This window comes from Pseudonaja textilis, chromosome 1 (genome assembly GCF_049901715.1).
Source record: "Pseudonaja textilis isolate UNSWEBS1 chromosome 1, rPseTex1.2, whole genome shotgun sequence".
NCBI lineage: Eukaryota > Metazoa > Chordata > Lepidosauria > Squamata > Elapidae > Pseudonaja > Pseudonaja textilis.
Window position 1 is genome coordinate 23,553,434 of NC_141990.1, and position 16,991 is coordinate 23,570,424.

The following is a 16,991-nucleotide window of genomic DNA, read 5'->3' on the forward strand; positions in this document are numbered from 1 at the left end:
TTTCCCCTCTTTCATTAGGTTGATTTCTTATTTTGGGACTTGGAAATATGTCAGCAATATCATACTTGTTCAATTATTTTAAATTCCCAGAGTTTATTAGGTCATCACTTTTTCATAAAAGTGAAAATCATGACTGCTGATATAGTATGCTGGCTTTTGCCAATCAAAAAAAATGAAAATGGTCACAATCTGAAAAGAATGTTAGGATAGGTGGTTCTGCATCAAGGAAGCAAGAGAAGGAATTAATCTTCCTTCTCTTGCTTCCCTGATGCAGAGCCATCTATCCTAACATTGTCTCAATTGAGTGAGCCAGTAACAAAAGATCAAATGTACGAAAACTTGAAGTTTCTTGTTCTTAATCGTAGAGAAAGTCTTGGAGCAGCCTTTAAGGATCAGCCATTGTTGGTCTGTTGCTACATGACCTTCATATATACTATTTTTATGTTAAACAGCAATCTTTTTGGCTGTCTTCTTAATTACTTAACTAATTAGATGGTGGCTACATTAAGATACCATGTAAACAATTTAGGGGATTTTTTTTGTGCTCAACTTACTTGGCTAGATAATGGTTCAGAAGGTTGCTTATTTCAGTCATTGGGATAAGCATGTTATACAACTACAGCTGCATTCAAAAATGGCCTTTTGACTTCCATGTCCTTGGTGATGTTTAGTTACTTCATTCTTCCACAACAAATATATTTCTGCATCAAAATTTCATGGTGGGGAAAATAGGACTAATGGGAGAAATCTGGCAAGATCACAGAGTCTTTCAGACCATTTGAAAAGTTCCACCACTCAGTGTCCTAGTTTACACATTATACCATACAGCTTCTTTGGCTTTTCTCTTAGTTTGAAACGAGACATTCATAGCTTGGTAAATCACAGTTCAGCAATATATTATCTAGAATAATATGAATTCTCTCTGCAATTAAGTCTATATTTGCCCTGATAGCTTGGCTTTGTATGATAATGGTGGTTTGAAATTTTTCTTTCTTTTTTTTAATTCAGAAGCTACTGAGAGAATATAACATTGTCTTTTAATAGAGTCAAGTAATCTACCAGGGCTTTGTCTGCTAACAGATTTGTCTGCAACAGAGTTGTAGGTGGCAGATCTTTCATTGGCCTAAAAGTTGAATCTATGTAGAAATATCCATGCTATAACCATTCTTGCTTGCAGTCATATTTCCTGATTGGGAAGAACTTGAGCAATAATAATTATTGTGATATAGTAGCACTATTTTTCTGTTCTTCCCTTTCCTGAGTCTCCAACATGCTAGCTGAAAGTAAGGGAAGCAGTACCTTCTCTTATTTTTTCCTAAATGACCAGCTTTTATTACTTCATTCTATTTGTGTCATCTTTTCAACTGTATAATGAAATAGCCTAGTTTTACATCTTATGGGGGGAAAAGATGTACTTTTACTGGTTATGAACTGATTTGGTCTAGATACCAAAAGTTATTGTAGAAGATGGCAGCAACTAAACATTGGCTGATCTTGATAGATTCAATTGGGACATGGATGAGACCCCTCCAGGAAATTGCAATTGTTGGCTAGACCAGGAAATTGGAAAATCACACCAGAAGAGGGCAGTGGCAAACCACTCCCATTGTGTTTCAGGATTCAAGCTTGACCAAGAGAACTTTACTTTTTTTTTTTACCAAAACCAAAATAATGGTCCCTCTGCTAGGGTCTCTCTTCTCTTGGGGAAGGTTGATCCAGGTTTCATGCAATGGAAGTACAGGTGAAACTTGAAAAATTAGAATATTGTGCAAAAGTTCATTTATTTCAGTTATGCATCTTAAAAGGTGAACCTAATATATGAGATAGACTCATTACATGCAAAGCAAGATAGTTCAAGCTGTGATTTGTCATAATTGAGATGATTATGGCTTACAGCTCATGAAAACCCCAAATCCACAATCTCAGAAAATTAGAATAATGTGAAAAGGTTCAATATTCTAGGCTCAAAGTGGTCCACTCTCATCAGCTAATTAAGCCATAACACCTACAAAGGGTTCCTGAGTCTTCAAATGGTCTCTCAGTCTGGTTCAGTAGGACTCACAATCATGGAAAAGACTGCTGACCTGACAGTTATGCAGAAAACCATCATTGACACCCTCCAAAAGGAGGGAAAGCCTCAAAAGATAATTGCAAAAGAAGTTGGATGTTCCCAAAGTGCTGTATCAAAGCACATTGATAGAAAGTTATGTGGAAGGGAAAGTGTGGAAGAAAAAGGTGCACAAGCAGCGGGGATGACCGCAGCCTGGAGAGGATTGTCAGGAAAAGGCCATTCAAAAGTGTTGTGGACTTTCAGAAGGAGTGAACTGAGGCTGGAGTCAGTGCATCAAGAGCCACCACACACAGACGGATCCTGGACGTGGGCCTCAAATGTCGTATTTCCTCTTGTCAAGCCGTTCCTGAACAATAAACAATATCAGAAGCGTCTTACCTGGACTAAAGAAACACAGAACTGGTCTGTTGCTCAGTGGTCCAAAGTCCTCTTTTCTGTTGAGAACAACTATTGCATCTCATTTGGAAACCAGGGACCCAGAGTCTGGAGGAAGAATGGAGAGGCACACACTGGAAGATGCTTGAAGTCCAGTGTGAAGTTTCCACAGTCTGTGATGATTTGGGGAGCCATGTCATCTGCTGGTGTTGGTCCACTGTGCTTCATTAAGTCCAGGGTCAACACAGCCGTCTATCAGCAGATTTTGGAGCACTTCATGCTTCCTTCCACAGATGAGCTTTATGGGGATGCTGACTTCATTTTCCAGCAGGACTTGGCACCTGCCCACACTGCCAAAAGCACCAAAACCTGGTTCCATGACTGTGGGATTACTGTGCTTGATTGGCCAGCAAACTCGCCTGACCTGAACCCCATAGAGAACCTATGGGGCATTGCCAAGAGAAAGATAAGAGACATGGGACTGAGCAATGCAGAAGAGCTGAAGGCTGCTATTGAAGCATTCTGGACTTCCGTAACACCTCAGCAGTGCTACAGGCTGATAGCTTCCATGCCATGCCACATTGAGGCAGTAATTGCTGCAAAAGGGGCCCAAACCAAGTACTGAGTACATATTCATGCTTATACTTTTCAGAGGTCTGATATTGTTCCATGTACAATCCTTGTTTTATTGATTGCATGTAATATTCTAGTTTTCTGAGATTGTGGATTTGGGGTTTTCATGAGCTGTAAGCCATAATCATCACAATTATGATAAATCATGGCTTGAACTATCTTGCTTTGCATGTAATGAGTCTATCTCATATATTAGTTTCATCTTTTAAGTTGCATTACTGAAATAAATGAACTTTTGCACGATATTCTAATTTTTCGAGTTTCACCTGTATTTGTAGCTGATTTTTTAGAGGAGAAAAAAGACCACACACTATTAATTGTTCCCCAAGGCAGAAACATTAAGAGCTCTAGAAGATTGAATTAAAGTATCTTAACAAATTACCTTCCCAACTGCAGCAAAGGCTGGTTGGGAGAAATTCAGACTGAAAATGGGGAAGGGGATTGTAGGATGAAGTGTCTGGTAATCATCTCCTTTTTTGCAGAGCACATTCTAAGATGTGGCATCAGGTATAGTATACAACCCACTATTTTACCTGGGGTTTGCCTGAATTTTTAGCCAAATATTTTCATACGGAAAAGCACACAAAACTGTCCTTTACAAGAGAATCCAGGATGGAGGAATTAAAACAACAGGGAACAGTTGGTGTCCTCTTTATATATAGAACAAACAGCCATATGCTAAAATGCTAGGAAAACAATCCTGAATTTTGCTGATCATTATTGCAGCATCTTCATCTGTGGTTGCCATTCATAGCAGCAGATTCTGGCTAGGAGTCCTTTGGGAAAGGAAATGGGTACCCTAGGAGGACAGAAAGGATGTTGTGCATGGTGGCCCAACTGGTTTTGCCTCAGAGGGGGTTTATCTCTCTAAGGGAGGTCATATTCACCCTTCTGTATGGTGGACGTCTTGAGTCTTGATCATGTGCTGATCAACGTTGTATTTAAGTTCTGTCCAAGTTGTTGGCTTCCCATGGCTACTGTTACAGCTGCCAACTCCTCCTGATGTTTGAAAACAGCATCCATAAACTGACTAAAGACACGGTCCATGTAACTCTGATGGCGAGGTAGGAGCCCTTCTAGGAAGCCAATATGGCCGCCTCGTGCAGTCACTAAGAGGGCGAGGGTGGGCACGTGCTGTGCTGTCTCTGTGGGGATAGCTGGAAGAAGACAGAACAAATCAGAGCAGGCTCCCTAGTGATCTTTCTCTACCCCAGGAAAAGTATAGGACTCACCATGTTGAGGAGAGAAGGGGTCATCTGAAGCATTCAGGCACAACACCGGCACTTGCAGCTGATGCACCTTCTGGGAGGGACTGGCTTCCTGGTAATATTCCTGGCATGACTTGTAACCAAAGATCACAGATGTATAGCGCTCATCAAACTCCCGGATGCAGCGAGCCTGGGAGAGCAAACCCAAGGGTGGGAAAGAAGAGAGAGAGCATATAAGGGCCAAGGCATGGAGCTGAGCTTGGGCCTAGAAAAGGTTGGGAGGGTGGAGAGATGGTACCTTCAGCACATGGTCCACATCCAATCTTCCTTCAATGACCTTTCTATGCCTGGAAGGGAAAGAGTGTTATGATGAGACACAGAAAGTAGATTTTCTGAAAGGTAGCCGCGATAGCTGTCTGAGTTGGCAGAACTTAGGCAAGAAAAACCAAAAGTACACATATATTCTGGGGTGAAACCACGCTCAATAGCAGTAATTGTGAGAGGGATCTTGGAGTCTTAGTGGACAACCAGCTAAATATGAGTCAGCAGTGTGCAGCAGCAGCCAAAAAAGCTAATGCAATCCTAAATTGTATTTACAGAGGGATACAGTCAAGATCAAGGGAAGTACTAATACCACTCTATAAAGCCTTAGTAAGACCACACCTAGAGTACTGCATCCAGTTTTGGTCACCGCATTATAAAAAAGATGTTGAAACTCTAGAAAAAGTACAGAGAAGAGCAACCAGGATGATTAGGGGACTGGAGACTAAAATATGAACGGTTGCAGGAATTGGGCTTGGCTAGTGAAGAGCAGGACCAGGGGAGACATGATCGCAGTCTTCCAATATTTATGGGGCTGCTATAGAGAGGTAGGGGTCAATCTATTTTCTAAAGCTCCTGTAGGAGAGACAAGGAACAATGGATGGAAACTGAACAAGGAGAGATTTAACCTGGAAATGAGAAACTTTCTGACAGAACAATCAACCAATGGAACAGCTCGCCCTTGGAAGTTGTGGGAGTACCATCACTTGAGACTTTCAAGAAGAGATTGGACTGTCATTTGTCAGAAACGGTGTAGGGTCTCCCACTTGGGTGGGGGGGTTGGACTAGATGACCTACAAGGTCCCTTCCAACTCTGATTATCTGCTAAACTGGGACTCACCTATCTAAGTTTTCAATCTTGAGCTAGGGAAGTTCCCATTATAACATACGCTCACCGTTTGACCAAGTTGCACAGGTTGGTTGTGAGGTACTGGTTGAAGAGGAATTGGTTGAGAGGCCGCTCAAGGGAACGGGTTGTCTCAAATGAGTCCCAAGTCACCGAGAAAGTCATGGCAGCCACCAGTCCAGCCTCCTGTCCCTTTTGCCCCAGATAGTTGAGCACCAGGATTCTGTCAAAAGAGAGTGAATAGCTTTGGGCTGGGCTGGGCTGGGCTGAGCACAAATGGACATAGTTTCTTCCTATCCCTTCTATGGTTAAATCAAAAGACAGCTGGGAGCTGAGAAATTGCCTATTTGAAGCTTTGCGCTCTCATTCTATTCAGAAGTCATATTATAAATGCTACACTTCCCTAAAGAAATTCTATGTCCTAGAAAAAGTGTGTTTGGTGTTTCTGACTCATATCCATTGCCAACATGACTGAGCAAACAAATCCGGGCTGCCTTTCATCTAGATTTATCAATTGGGGAAAAGTCCTAACTCAAAACGTTTTGCCTTCGTTCTGTAATTGGTTCCAATATGAAAGAACAGGGTGACACTGATTTGTTCTGTGAGGCTGTTTTCTGGAGCTGTTTCACTGGTTCTCATTAGCCTCTTGGACTCTTGAGATAAATAATCAGACAGTCCATGAGCAGCTGGGAAAGAAAAAAACAGCCTCTATGGAGACTTTCATTTCTAGTTTTCCACACAGAGTATCTACATAACGAATAGGCAGTCTTTGACCTACATGCAGTCATGAATACCCTCATCTCTGTAGCCCACAAAACATTTGCTTTAATTCATTTGTTGTCATGGGAAGGCAATGGATAGAAATGGGTGCCACAACTCTTTATATATGATTTATTCCTCAAAAACTCCTGAATCACAATGACATTAGCCTGATCCTTGGAAAGATTAAGAGATAAAATGCCTCTGGTTTAGAACTGATTTTGTTCCCCCACATGCAGGGAAAAAAAAAATCCCCCAATGGACCATTCCTTCTCCATTGTCATTAAATTATCAGCCATAAAAGTTGCACATCTGTCTTATAATTACAATCTGGCTTCCAGGCTACACGGGGTAAGGAAAGGCCATTGAAAAAGCTAACAAAAAACAAAACAAAACAGCTTGCTGGGTTCAATCAGTAGGAACCCAGGGTAGGATTGTACTGATACAAGGAATAATAAGATTAACATTTTCATTGGGAACATTATTGCAATAAATGGCTATGTTTTACAGCTTTTTTTTTAAATAAAGGGGCTTTGTTCTGCATTCCTTCTTATCTAAAAAAAGTGCTTACAGTAGTTTATAAAGAGTGATAAAATCAGGAAATAAATAGTGCTGCCGAAGTCATTCTCTTGTCCACACCTTGTGATGCCCTTTGTTCTATATAGCTTCTCACCTAAAAAAAATGAGGCTTACAACAATTTATAAAGGCTGGTGAAATCCATGGAATACAGTGTGATTGAAATCATACATTTGCACTTGCAAACAATCAAGGTACTTTGCAAATTATGTGGTAACAGCATAATCAAACAACATTGTGCCATATGAAAAAAAGTAAAGCTACAATCAGAAGGTTGGGGGAAAGAGAAAGTCATATTTAGTAGAGGTTGGTGCCTTATATGAGCCTTCAGCTAGGTTGAAGATACAGCAGAATCAAAGCTTTTGTCCTATAGTCATTTTAAGGTTATTAGCTTTTGACTCTTTTGAAAGGGAGTTGGTTTGGGAAGTTTAAAAGCACCCAGTAGGTGTAACACATCTTCAAGGACACATGGTACCCCTTATTTTGGCAAACGGCTGGAACTCAGGCTACTGAAAATTGTGGTACTAAATATATGGGTGATGCAATCAAGGATGTTTAAGTGTATGAAATAGGTGAAACAAGTCACACAGAATCTGAGGATTGCTCACCCTGACGTCTGTGTGTGTCTGTGTGTCTGTGTGTGTATCTTAGATGCCGCAGATGCTGCTGAAGAATGTGTCATTGGTGGAATGTAAATTGAAATACACTGGTATGTTTGGGAAGAAGAACATGATGATGATAATAGAGATATCATATTTAACACAATATTTTAACTGATAATGTGAAATACCCAGACTCTATCTTCCTGGTATGCTCCTTGGAGTCAGAAAATTGTGCTTCCTCATTTTCCCTTCCTTTGTCCAATCTAAGTCTCACCCGCCAAGAGAAATGCCAACTGCCATCAGTGGTGCACAAGGGAACCGGCGCTTGATGTGGTCCACTACCAGTTCCAAGTCCTCAGTATTGGAGGCACAGAAAGACCGGTACGTCTGAAAATAAGAGAGAGGGACATGGATGGTAGATCAAAAGCAACCCTGAACAGCAGCAAAAAGCTGCATCTTTTAAAAGAGAGGCACATGAGTGCGTATGGATTACCTGTAGCAGACAAGCCCTCTGTCAACTCATAAAATATTTATCTGGTCTTTTTAGAGTTGCCAACAGAAAGGGAGGTGGGAGCAGTGCACAGCTTGCAAAACCAAAACTGCATTCCATAAATGTTTTCAAAGATAGTAACTAGGTGACTGAAGTTTCTGCCAAACAAAATTCTAACTGGAGAGCATGATTGATGACTCTTGGCTATGGATGTGTCCCATTGGAGAATATGAATTATGATAGGGTGGGGGAAAACCAGGGTCAAGGGTAACAATGAATTATGTTATGTGTCTCAGAATCGGCTATACCCAGGCAGTGCCGGCATGTTAACTCTCAATAAATCCTTTTTAAATTTTGGAAGTTTGGTTTGAGACTCATGATTTAAATGGGAGTAACTGCCAGAATCCTGACACCCTCCTTTCCCCATGTAATTAAAAGGATTTGTAACTATCTCAGCTGCCAACATGTACACACAAAGAAATTTTGTGCTACACTGCAATAGTTCTTACCAGCAGCTCTTCTCCTCTGCATCCTCGATTATTAAACACAACAGCCCTGGAAGGGATAATGGTAAATTTCCATAAGAAATAATTTTCATTTTCATACAACCCTATTCTCTTTAGCCCTCAAACAGAACTGAACTCCCAAATGAATGGCGCACTTGATCCAAAGTGAAACAAATCCAGTTCTCCAAATCTCAAAACATTGGGAGGAGTTTTTTTTTGTGATCCTTACCTGTAGCCGTGGCTCTGAGTGCTGCATACCAAATGCAGAATGTATGTCTCTTGGCTGCTTCCTGTCAAGCCTGGCAAAAACAGGACAATGGGGCAATTTTCTGGGTCAGGTTGGGTCCCATCTTCAGGATCAGCCCAATCCAAGAACAGCTGCCCTCCATCTGCGGTTTGCAGCAATTCACTGAATGAGATGTCAAAAGATTAAGCAAAATGTGGACAGAATGGCACTCACTGTTATGTCTACTGCCTCAACCCAACAATGCCCAGAAGTAGCAATGGCCTCCCTCCTTCATAGTGGACCCACCTGTGGTAGGAGACAAATGGGCAGGATTTGATAAGGGTACGGACAATGGTCTGAAGTCGACCTTCAAAGCACCATGGTGTAGGGTAGAATGTCTCCTTCACAATGGGACAATACTTCTCCAAGAAGGACCGGAAAGGCTGACAAGCCACCAGTAGTGGGCGCTGCAAAGGATGGAGTGGAATTACAGACAATGAATTTGAAAAACAAATCAAACTCAAGATGTCCTCCACTGCCCTTCAGTGGAGAAACTCCTCTACCTGCTTGTGGAGAAGATGAATCACCCTGAGGCAACAAGGCAGGAAAGCATTTGCAAATTAGATGAAAATCTCCCCCCCACCCAAAAAAAAGCTTCTCATAATACCCCAAGAAGCTAATAAAAGGTTATTTTAATATAACAGCTTCAAAAAGTACAGTAGAAAGGAACCATATTTATCAAAAGGCTGAGATGCCCTTCTCGTGAAGAAAAACTAGAATGGCCGGGACTCTCTAGCTTTGAAAAACACTGTCAGGGGGTAAGGGGGATTAAGAGATAAAAATAATGGATAAGGATATATTTTTCTTCCTCTCTCAGAATGCTAGGACCAGAAGCCATCTAATGAGGCTGAGTGGGAAAAGATTTAGGACAGATTAAAAAAAGGAAGTAATTTTTCACCCAGCCAATAATGGACTTGTGAAATTCATTACCACAGGATTTGGTTATGACCACTAATGGATGTTTGCAGAGATTCTCAATCATCCAGGTCATAGTTGTCCCAAAGGTGGTTTTTCAGGAGGCAATTGGACTTTCTTGTTTTTTCTTCTGAAGATGTTTCATTTCTCATCCAAGAAGCTTCTTCAGCTCTGACAGGATAGTGGGGAATGAAAGGATTTATATTCCTTGTCAGAGCTGAAGAAGCTTCTTGGATGAGAAGTGAAACATCTTCAAAAGAAAAAAACAAGAAAGTCCTGTTACCTTCTGAAAAAGCTCCTTTGGGACAACCATGACCTAGATGACTGAAAATCTCTACAGACTGTTAGCTCTACAATTTGGGATGAACACTCTGAATGACATGGGAGTAGGAATGGATTTCCAGAGAAAAAAATTGCAGACTACAGGAACCAGGAGATGACCCTGAGGACACAGAAAAACCTCGAAGTGCTTCAAGGACCCTCTAAAAGGATGCAAATGTCAGATGTCTGCAAGTAATATAAATCCTTCCATTCCCCACTATCCTGTCAGAGCTGAAGAAGCTTCTTGGATGAGAAGCAAAACATCTTCAAAAGAAAAAACAAGAAAGTCCAGTTGCCTCCTGAAAAAGCACCTTTGGGATCACTAATTGATGGTTTTCAAGGACAATTGATTAAATTCATGGAGGGAAGCCTGAAAATTCCTTGGCCTAAAAGACTTAGTGTTATCTCTGGGTTGGGGATTGCCTGCCCTAACCAGTAGCTGCAAATGAATGATGACTGAGAGAGGTGTATCGGTCTCCTTGGCTTGTGAGTATCTTAGAGGCATCTGGTTGGTCACTGTAGAAAACAAATTACTGGATGAAGATGAACATTGGCCTGATCCATCAGGTTTGTTTTTATGTAATATAGGTATGTGTAGGCAGACGGGCTAGCACATCAAGATTACAGTCAAAACAGTCATCTACAGAATTAATTTTGAAGGTCATTGTTCTGCCGGGTTTCTGGGAGGGAGAAATAGAAGCTATATTGATCCCTCTGAAGGATATGCCCTAATTGTGCAATCCTAGAACCAAAGCAACAAAGGCACAGCCCAGATTATGCAAAGGCCAGAATGTGTAATAGGATCCAAGGATCTGTTTCTCGGCAGGCAACTCGTCTGTCCTTATATGATAAACATCTTCTGTTTCTTAAAATTCAGCCTGCAATGCAAAGTTCAACTGAATGTAAAATATGGAACTCTGCATGGCTATCTTCTGGATATCAAAAACCAGGAGACCATGAGTTCTAGTTCCACCATATGCATGAATGGTTGGATGATTTTGAGCTAATCACTCTTTCTCAGCAAAACTCACCTCAAAGGGAGTGGTTGCGGGGGCGGGGGGAATAGGAGGAGGAGGGAGTACTATATTATGTATGTTTGCCACCTGGAGTTGTTCATAAAGATAATAAAGGTGAGATAATAACTCAAGCCTAGCAAGATGGAGTGGCTGTGGATATTTGGACACTCCAGAGACAAGGTTCTTCCATCTTTAGTTCTGGAAGGGTTTCACTATCCCAGATAGACCTGCTGCACAATCTGGGGGTTCTCTTAGACATTTAGCTCCTGGTCAGAAAGCAGAGGGCAGCAGTGGCTAGGAAGGTTTTTTTCACCTCTTTGGGTGTTATGTCAATTACACCCATACCTAGACTAGGAGGCCCTGCTCACAGTAACCCATACCCTTGTAACCTCTCATTTAGACTACTGTAACATGCTCTACATAGGGCTGCCCCTGAAGAGCATTTGGAAACTCCAACTGGTGCAGGTGCAGGTAGTAAATGGTGCCAGATATATCGCACATGTGACATCACTTTTGTGTGAGTTGCATTGTTTAACAGTGGGTTTCCAGGTGCAATTCAAGATGCTGGCTGTCACCTGATACCAGATTAACTGTGGTTGAACAAGATAAAAGTGGTATGCTGAGATGGGAGGTGGACAGATCGGAATTTTATCTCAGATTCCAAAACACAGAGGAAGAAAAAGGACAAAACCTAGCCGAGATAATGATAGAAATATTGGCTGAAGCTTTGGACATAACTGAAGAGAAGATGATGGATGGAATAGATGAGGTTTATTGAGTCTTCACAATATACGCAATGAGAAATAGCCTACCAAGAGAAGTTCACATCAGATTTACAAAGAAAGCCATTAAAACGCAAATATTGCAAGTGGCAAGAGAGAAAACATTGAAATATAAAGATAAGGAGATTGTGGTTTTGAAACAAGTACCCAAAAGAGTGAGAGAGATGAGAAGAGAATACCAATTCTTGACCAAATTGCTACTTAAAAAAGAGGTGAATTATAGATGGCTGATTCCAGAAGGTTTAATGTTCACATGGCAAGAACAGAGATACAGAATTGATTCAATTGAGAAAGCTGAATCATTTTATACATAATTTTTCAGAGGGAAAGAGGAAGAGGCAGAAAAAGAAATTTCACTAATTGAATTCCAAGAGGACTGCCAAATGATGACTGAAAAAGAGGAAGGTGCAGTAGGTGGAAAGGAGGAAGCCAAAGGACAATGTGAACCAAGATCCACGAGAGCTGCCAAACCTAATTATAAAATATAACCATGGAAGAGAAAAAATTGATTACAATTAATATAAATGGACTTAATTCAGCCGTTAAAAGAAGGAAAACTTTCCATAAATTAGAGAAATTAAAATTTGATATAATCTGCCTACAACAAGTACATATTAAAAAGCAATATGAACGATTGTTGATACAGCCAAAACTAGGGAAAATATTTACCTCCTTGACATAATGCAAGAAAAGAGGAGTGGTTTTATACATTAAAGAGATCATTACAGCAAAATTGATTTATACTGATGACGACGGAAGAATACTAATGGCAGAAATAATGGATAATAATACGAAAACACTCCTGATTGCAATCTATGCCCCGAATGATAAACAAGAAGAATTTTATAAAAAATTACATATCAAAATAATTGAACTAGACTATGCTAATATAGTTATGATGGGAGATTTTAATGGAATTGTAGACAACAAACTGGACTATACAGCACAGAAAACAATAAAGCAAAACAGAAAGACTCTCCCTAAATCTTTTTTTGTTATGGTAGATGAAATAAACTTAAAAGATACATGGAGAGAAAGAAATGCTAAAACTAAACAATACACCTTCTACTCAAATAAACACTTATCATGGTCCAGAATAAATATGATATGGATGTCAACAGAATTGTTAACTAATATTCAAGAAATAAATATTGAAACAAGTACTTGGGCAGATCACAATCCAATGACAATTAAATGGAAAGGACAAAGAAGATCTAGATGGACGCTAAGTAATACTATTTTAAAGCAAAAAGACTTCACACAGTGGATGGAGAAAGAACTGCCTTTTTTCTTTAGAGAAAACAAAAAAGAAGATACATCAATCCAGAATGTATGGGATACAATGAAGGCATATGCCAGAGGCTTGATAATAGACTATACAAGGAAAAGAAATACCATGAAAAGATTAGCCTCTAAGGCATTAGAGGATGAGTATAAAGGACTTGAAAAAGAGCTACAGAAAATGCCACAGAAAAAGGACATTAAGTTAAAAATGGATATAACTAAATATAAAATGGGTCTAATAGAAAAAGAATTACACAGAAAATTAGAGGTGCTTAACAGAATTACTTTGAAGATGCAGATAAACCAGGTTAGCATATAAATTGAGAAAGGAGAAAGAATCAAGGAAAAAAAATGTAATTAATAGATGATCAAGGCCAAGTTTGCTATGGTAGTAAAGAGAAGAAGGAAATCATTCGAGACTATTATGGGAAACTATACACACAAGAGAATATTGATGAGGAAAGAGTCAAACAGTACCTACAGAATGCTAAGTTACCCCAGATACCTAAAGAGATTGAAACAATGTTAGAAAGCAATATAATGATGATGGAGTTAACTGAAGCACTCAAGAAGCAAAATAATGGAAAGGCACCAGGCCCAGATGGACTTTCGGCAGAATTTTACAAAACATTACAAGAATCGTTGAATCTTCCATTGCTAGAAGTTATGAATGAAGTTATGTTAAAGAAGAGGATACCTAAATCATGGTCAGAAGCTTATATTACACTTGTTCCAAAAGAGGAGGCCGATCCATTACAAATCAAGAACTATAGACCTATTTCCCTACTAAACGCAGATTATAAAATTTTTGCTTCAGTATTGGCAGAAAGACTTAAAAAATACTTAAATAATTTTATTCATCCTGATCAAAATGGATTTCTGCCAAAGAGACAAATTAAAGACAACATGAGAGTAATCTTGACACTTTGGAATATTATGAGGCACATCCTGAAAAACAAATGGCTTTGATATTTCTAGATGCACAGAAGACATTTCATAATGTGAATTGGCAATTCATGTTGTTACTGCTGGAACAGATAGAAAATTTATTCAAGTAATAGAAGCAATATATCATAAGCAAATGGCAAAGGTAATGATAGAGGGAGAACTGACAGACTCTATTGATATAAGAAAACGAATAAGACAAGGGTGCCCACTGTCACCTCTGTTGTTTGTGTTAACTTTGGAAGTGCTAAACAGAAATATTAGAGATGAAAAGAATATAAAAGGGATGAAAATTAAAAAGGAAGAATTTAAGTTGCAAGCATTTGCAGATGATCTGGTTTTTATTTTAGAAGACCCACTAGAAACAGCATCAAAATTGATAGAAAAGAGACATATGGAAAGGTGCTTGGTTTGAAAATAAATAAAGATAAGACAAAGATCTTGACAAAGAATATGCTATCAAGACAAAAGGAAGAACTGGCAGACCTATTGAAAATTCAGGTCACGGATAAGATCAAGTACTTGGGGATATACTTGACAGCAAGATGCAGTATAAAAGAAAATAATTATATCAAACTTAAACAGCAGATAGCGCTTGACTTGGCGAAATGGGAAAATTTACAACTGTCATTAATAGGGAGAATATCAACAATCAAGATGAATATATTACCCAGAATTTTATATTTGTTTCAAGCTATTCCAATTAGGCTTGGAAAAGATTACTTTGAAGATTTAAATAAAATTGTGTTGAAATTTATATGGCAAGGTAAGAAAGCGAGAATAAAGTTAAAACTTTTGCAAGATGCTAGAATAAGAGGAGGATTTGATTCGCCTAATTGGGAGTTGTATTAGCAAGCTACAAATTTGATGTGGGTTAAGGAATGGATAACATTAAGAAATACTAGATTGTTGACATTAGAAGGACATGATCTGCTGTTGGGGTGGCATGCTTTTTTATGGTACAAGGGAACTAAAATACAGGGGTATTTTAGAAGTCATTCTATACGGGAGTCTTTGTGGTTAAATTGAGAGAAGATTAAAAGACAGTTATTTGAAAATTCCAGTCTGACTATCGACTATTGAAGCATTTTCTTATTTCCTATACAAAAAGGAACAAACATGGTGAAATATTGAATGGTGAAATATTGAATGAAAAGGGTGAACTTAAATCTGTACAAAAACTAGAGGAACAAGGTATAAAGATGAATTAGTTTTCATATGCGCAAATACATTCAAGGTATGATAAAGATTTTAAAACAGAAGGTTTCTATGATAAACTGACTGATTTAGATAAGATTTTGACAGGTACTGATGAAAAGGTTATTATTGTATGGATTTTTATTAGAAATTAAACTAGAAGAACAACAAGTTAAAGAAACTATGATTGCTTGGGGGAAGAATTTTGGATATGGGATTGATCTAGAAAATGGCAAAAATTGTGGTCTCAAAATTATAGAATGACAATGTCAACAGCATATAAAGAAAATTTGTATAAGATGTTTTACAGTTGGCATCCCCCCAAGAATAGCAAGAATGTTCAAGAATAAATCTGAAAAATGTTGGAAATGTCATCAGACACCTGGCTCATATTACCATATGTGGTGGATTTGTGCAGATGCTAAAAAATACTGGACTAAAATCCAAATTTGACATCACTTTTGTGTGAGCTGCATTGTTTAACAGTGGGTTTCCAGGTGCAATTCAAGATGCTGGCTGTCACCTTTAAAGTCGTCCTACATGGCCTAAGACTGGGTTGCCTTTTTCCAACAGTCTCTATCCATCCAACCCAATCTAACAGAATGGGCATGCTGCAGATCCTGTCAGCCAAAGAACAGTGCCTGGTGGGAAGACAGGCTTTTTCCACGGTGGCCCATGGATGGATATGGATTAGGGTGCTGTATTAGAAATTGGAATTTGGCCTTGAAACTCTTTTAGGTCAGCCCTGCACAGCATGGTTGTTGAGGGGAAAACAGGAGGGATATTATGTATGCTGCCTTCAGTTGTACAAAGTAAAAGCAGAATATAAATTTAAACAAACTATAATGTGAGTTAACCAAGTTGCAAAGACATCTGCACAGTAATACTTGATAGCCAAAACAAGCACATCTCCACCCATGAGAAGGGCGTAACTGCAAACAAACGAAATATCTGGAGAGCTTTTGGCTAGAAGTATGATAACAATCAACCAAAACTCAGCTTGTATATTCTTTAATGAAAAGGAGATGAAAAAAAGAAAACAACATAAAGGCAGTTGTATTTTGGCCAGAACATGCCAAGACTTGCCAACTAAAACAAAGGTGAAAAAACAGAAGTAGGCAGGAGAAAGCAAGAAAGCAGTGAGGAGTTTCTGTCCCTAATGACTTCTGTAGCAACAGCAGAAACAGCAGCTTAAGTGCAGTATACTTCAACCGAGTGGCTTTTTGGCAATCCTCCATAAGTTAGTAGGAAACGGAAAGGATGGAAACCGGGGTCAGAGCTATGCCCCCTTTCGGAGTTTGGTGAGAACCTTCTAATACATTTCAGGGAAATTAAGAGTCATTTTTATTTCCCATCGCCCCGAAGGAAAAAGAAGACTCAGAAGCCGCTCCGCTCATCGCTTCGCCAACAGGCTCTGTTTCACCGCCTCCCCTAACCCAACCCTAAGCGTGCCCAAAGAAGCTGCAGGGCCGGTACTTTTAAGGCTGACCTTGGGGACGTGCGCCCAATAGTACAGGAGCCAACCGGTGCTGCAGCCCAGCAAAAGCGACAGTCCTAGCATGGTCTTGACTTTGTCTTCCCTCGTCGGCGGAATCAGTGTCTGCGGGCGCCCAGGAAAGGAAGGCACCGCTACAGCAAACAAGGCGAATACAAAAGTCAGACACAGCCCTTGAAAGGCAGGCTCCGCCCTCTTTGTGACGAGCAGGCGCCTTTGCTCCGTCAGCCGCTGCAGCCATTTTTGTGGTGGGCATTTCCCGTTCGTCCCACCCTGTACAAAGTGCAAAAGGCCAGAAGGCGGATTAGGGTTCAAAGAGGTTTGAGCAAAGAAACCTTGCACTTCGGTCGCCCTTCATGCC

At 39.8% G+C, this 16,991-nt stretch overlaps 1 protein-coding gene across 2 annotated transcripts; it reads right to left on the bottom strand.

Annotated features, from left to right (window-relative positions):
* Positions 1-3,700: 3,700 nt before the first annotated feature.
* ABHD1 (abhydrolase domain containing 1) lies at positions 3,701-16,874 on the bottom strand. Of its 2 annotated transcripts, XM_026708651.2 has the most exons (10): positions 16,625-16,818; positions 8,922-9,082; positions 8,619-8,798; positions 8,393-8,438; positions 7,668-7,780; positions 5,505-5,678; positions 4,586-4,634; positions 4,312-4,477; positions 3,967-4,236; positions 3,701-3,878 (listed from the first exon to the last, which is right to left on the bottom strand). In XM_026708651.2, exons 1-9 carry the CDS (start codon positions 16,694-16,696, stop codon positions 3,998-4,000), a joined length of 1,200 nt encoding a protein of 399 aa, XP_026564436.1. In that variant the 5' UTR covers positions 16,697-16,818; the 3' UTR covers positions 3,701-3,878; positions 3,967-3,997. The 2 variants fall into 2 exon arrangements, with proteins under 2 accessions (XP_026564436.1, XP_026564434.1); XM_026708649.2 differs by having other exon boundaries at positions 3,701-4,236; positions 16,625-16,874.
* Positions 16,875-16,991: the final 117 nt, after the last annotated feature.

Bases quoted from the DNA above. Each gene is read 5' to 3' on its own strand.
- ABHD1 (XM_026708649.2), bottom strand. From the start codon at position 16,696: ATGCTAGGACTGTCGCTTTTGCTGGGCTGCAGCACCGGTTGGCTCCTG. The intron at 9,083-16,624 runs GTCAGCCTTAAA...CATCCTTTGCAG, and splicing joins ATTGGGCGCACGTCCCCAAG to CGCCCACTACTGGTGGCTTG. The intron at 4,635-5,504 runs GTGAGCGTATGT...TTTCCCTTCCAG, and splicing joins CTGTGCAACTTGGTCAAACG to GCATAGAAAGGTCATTGAAG.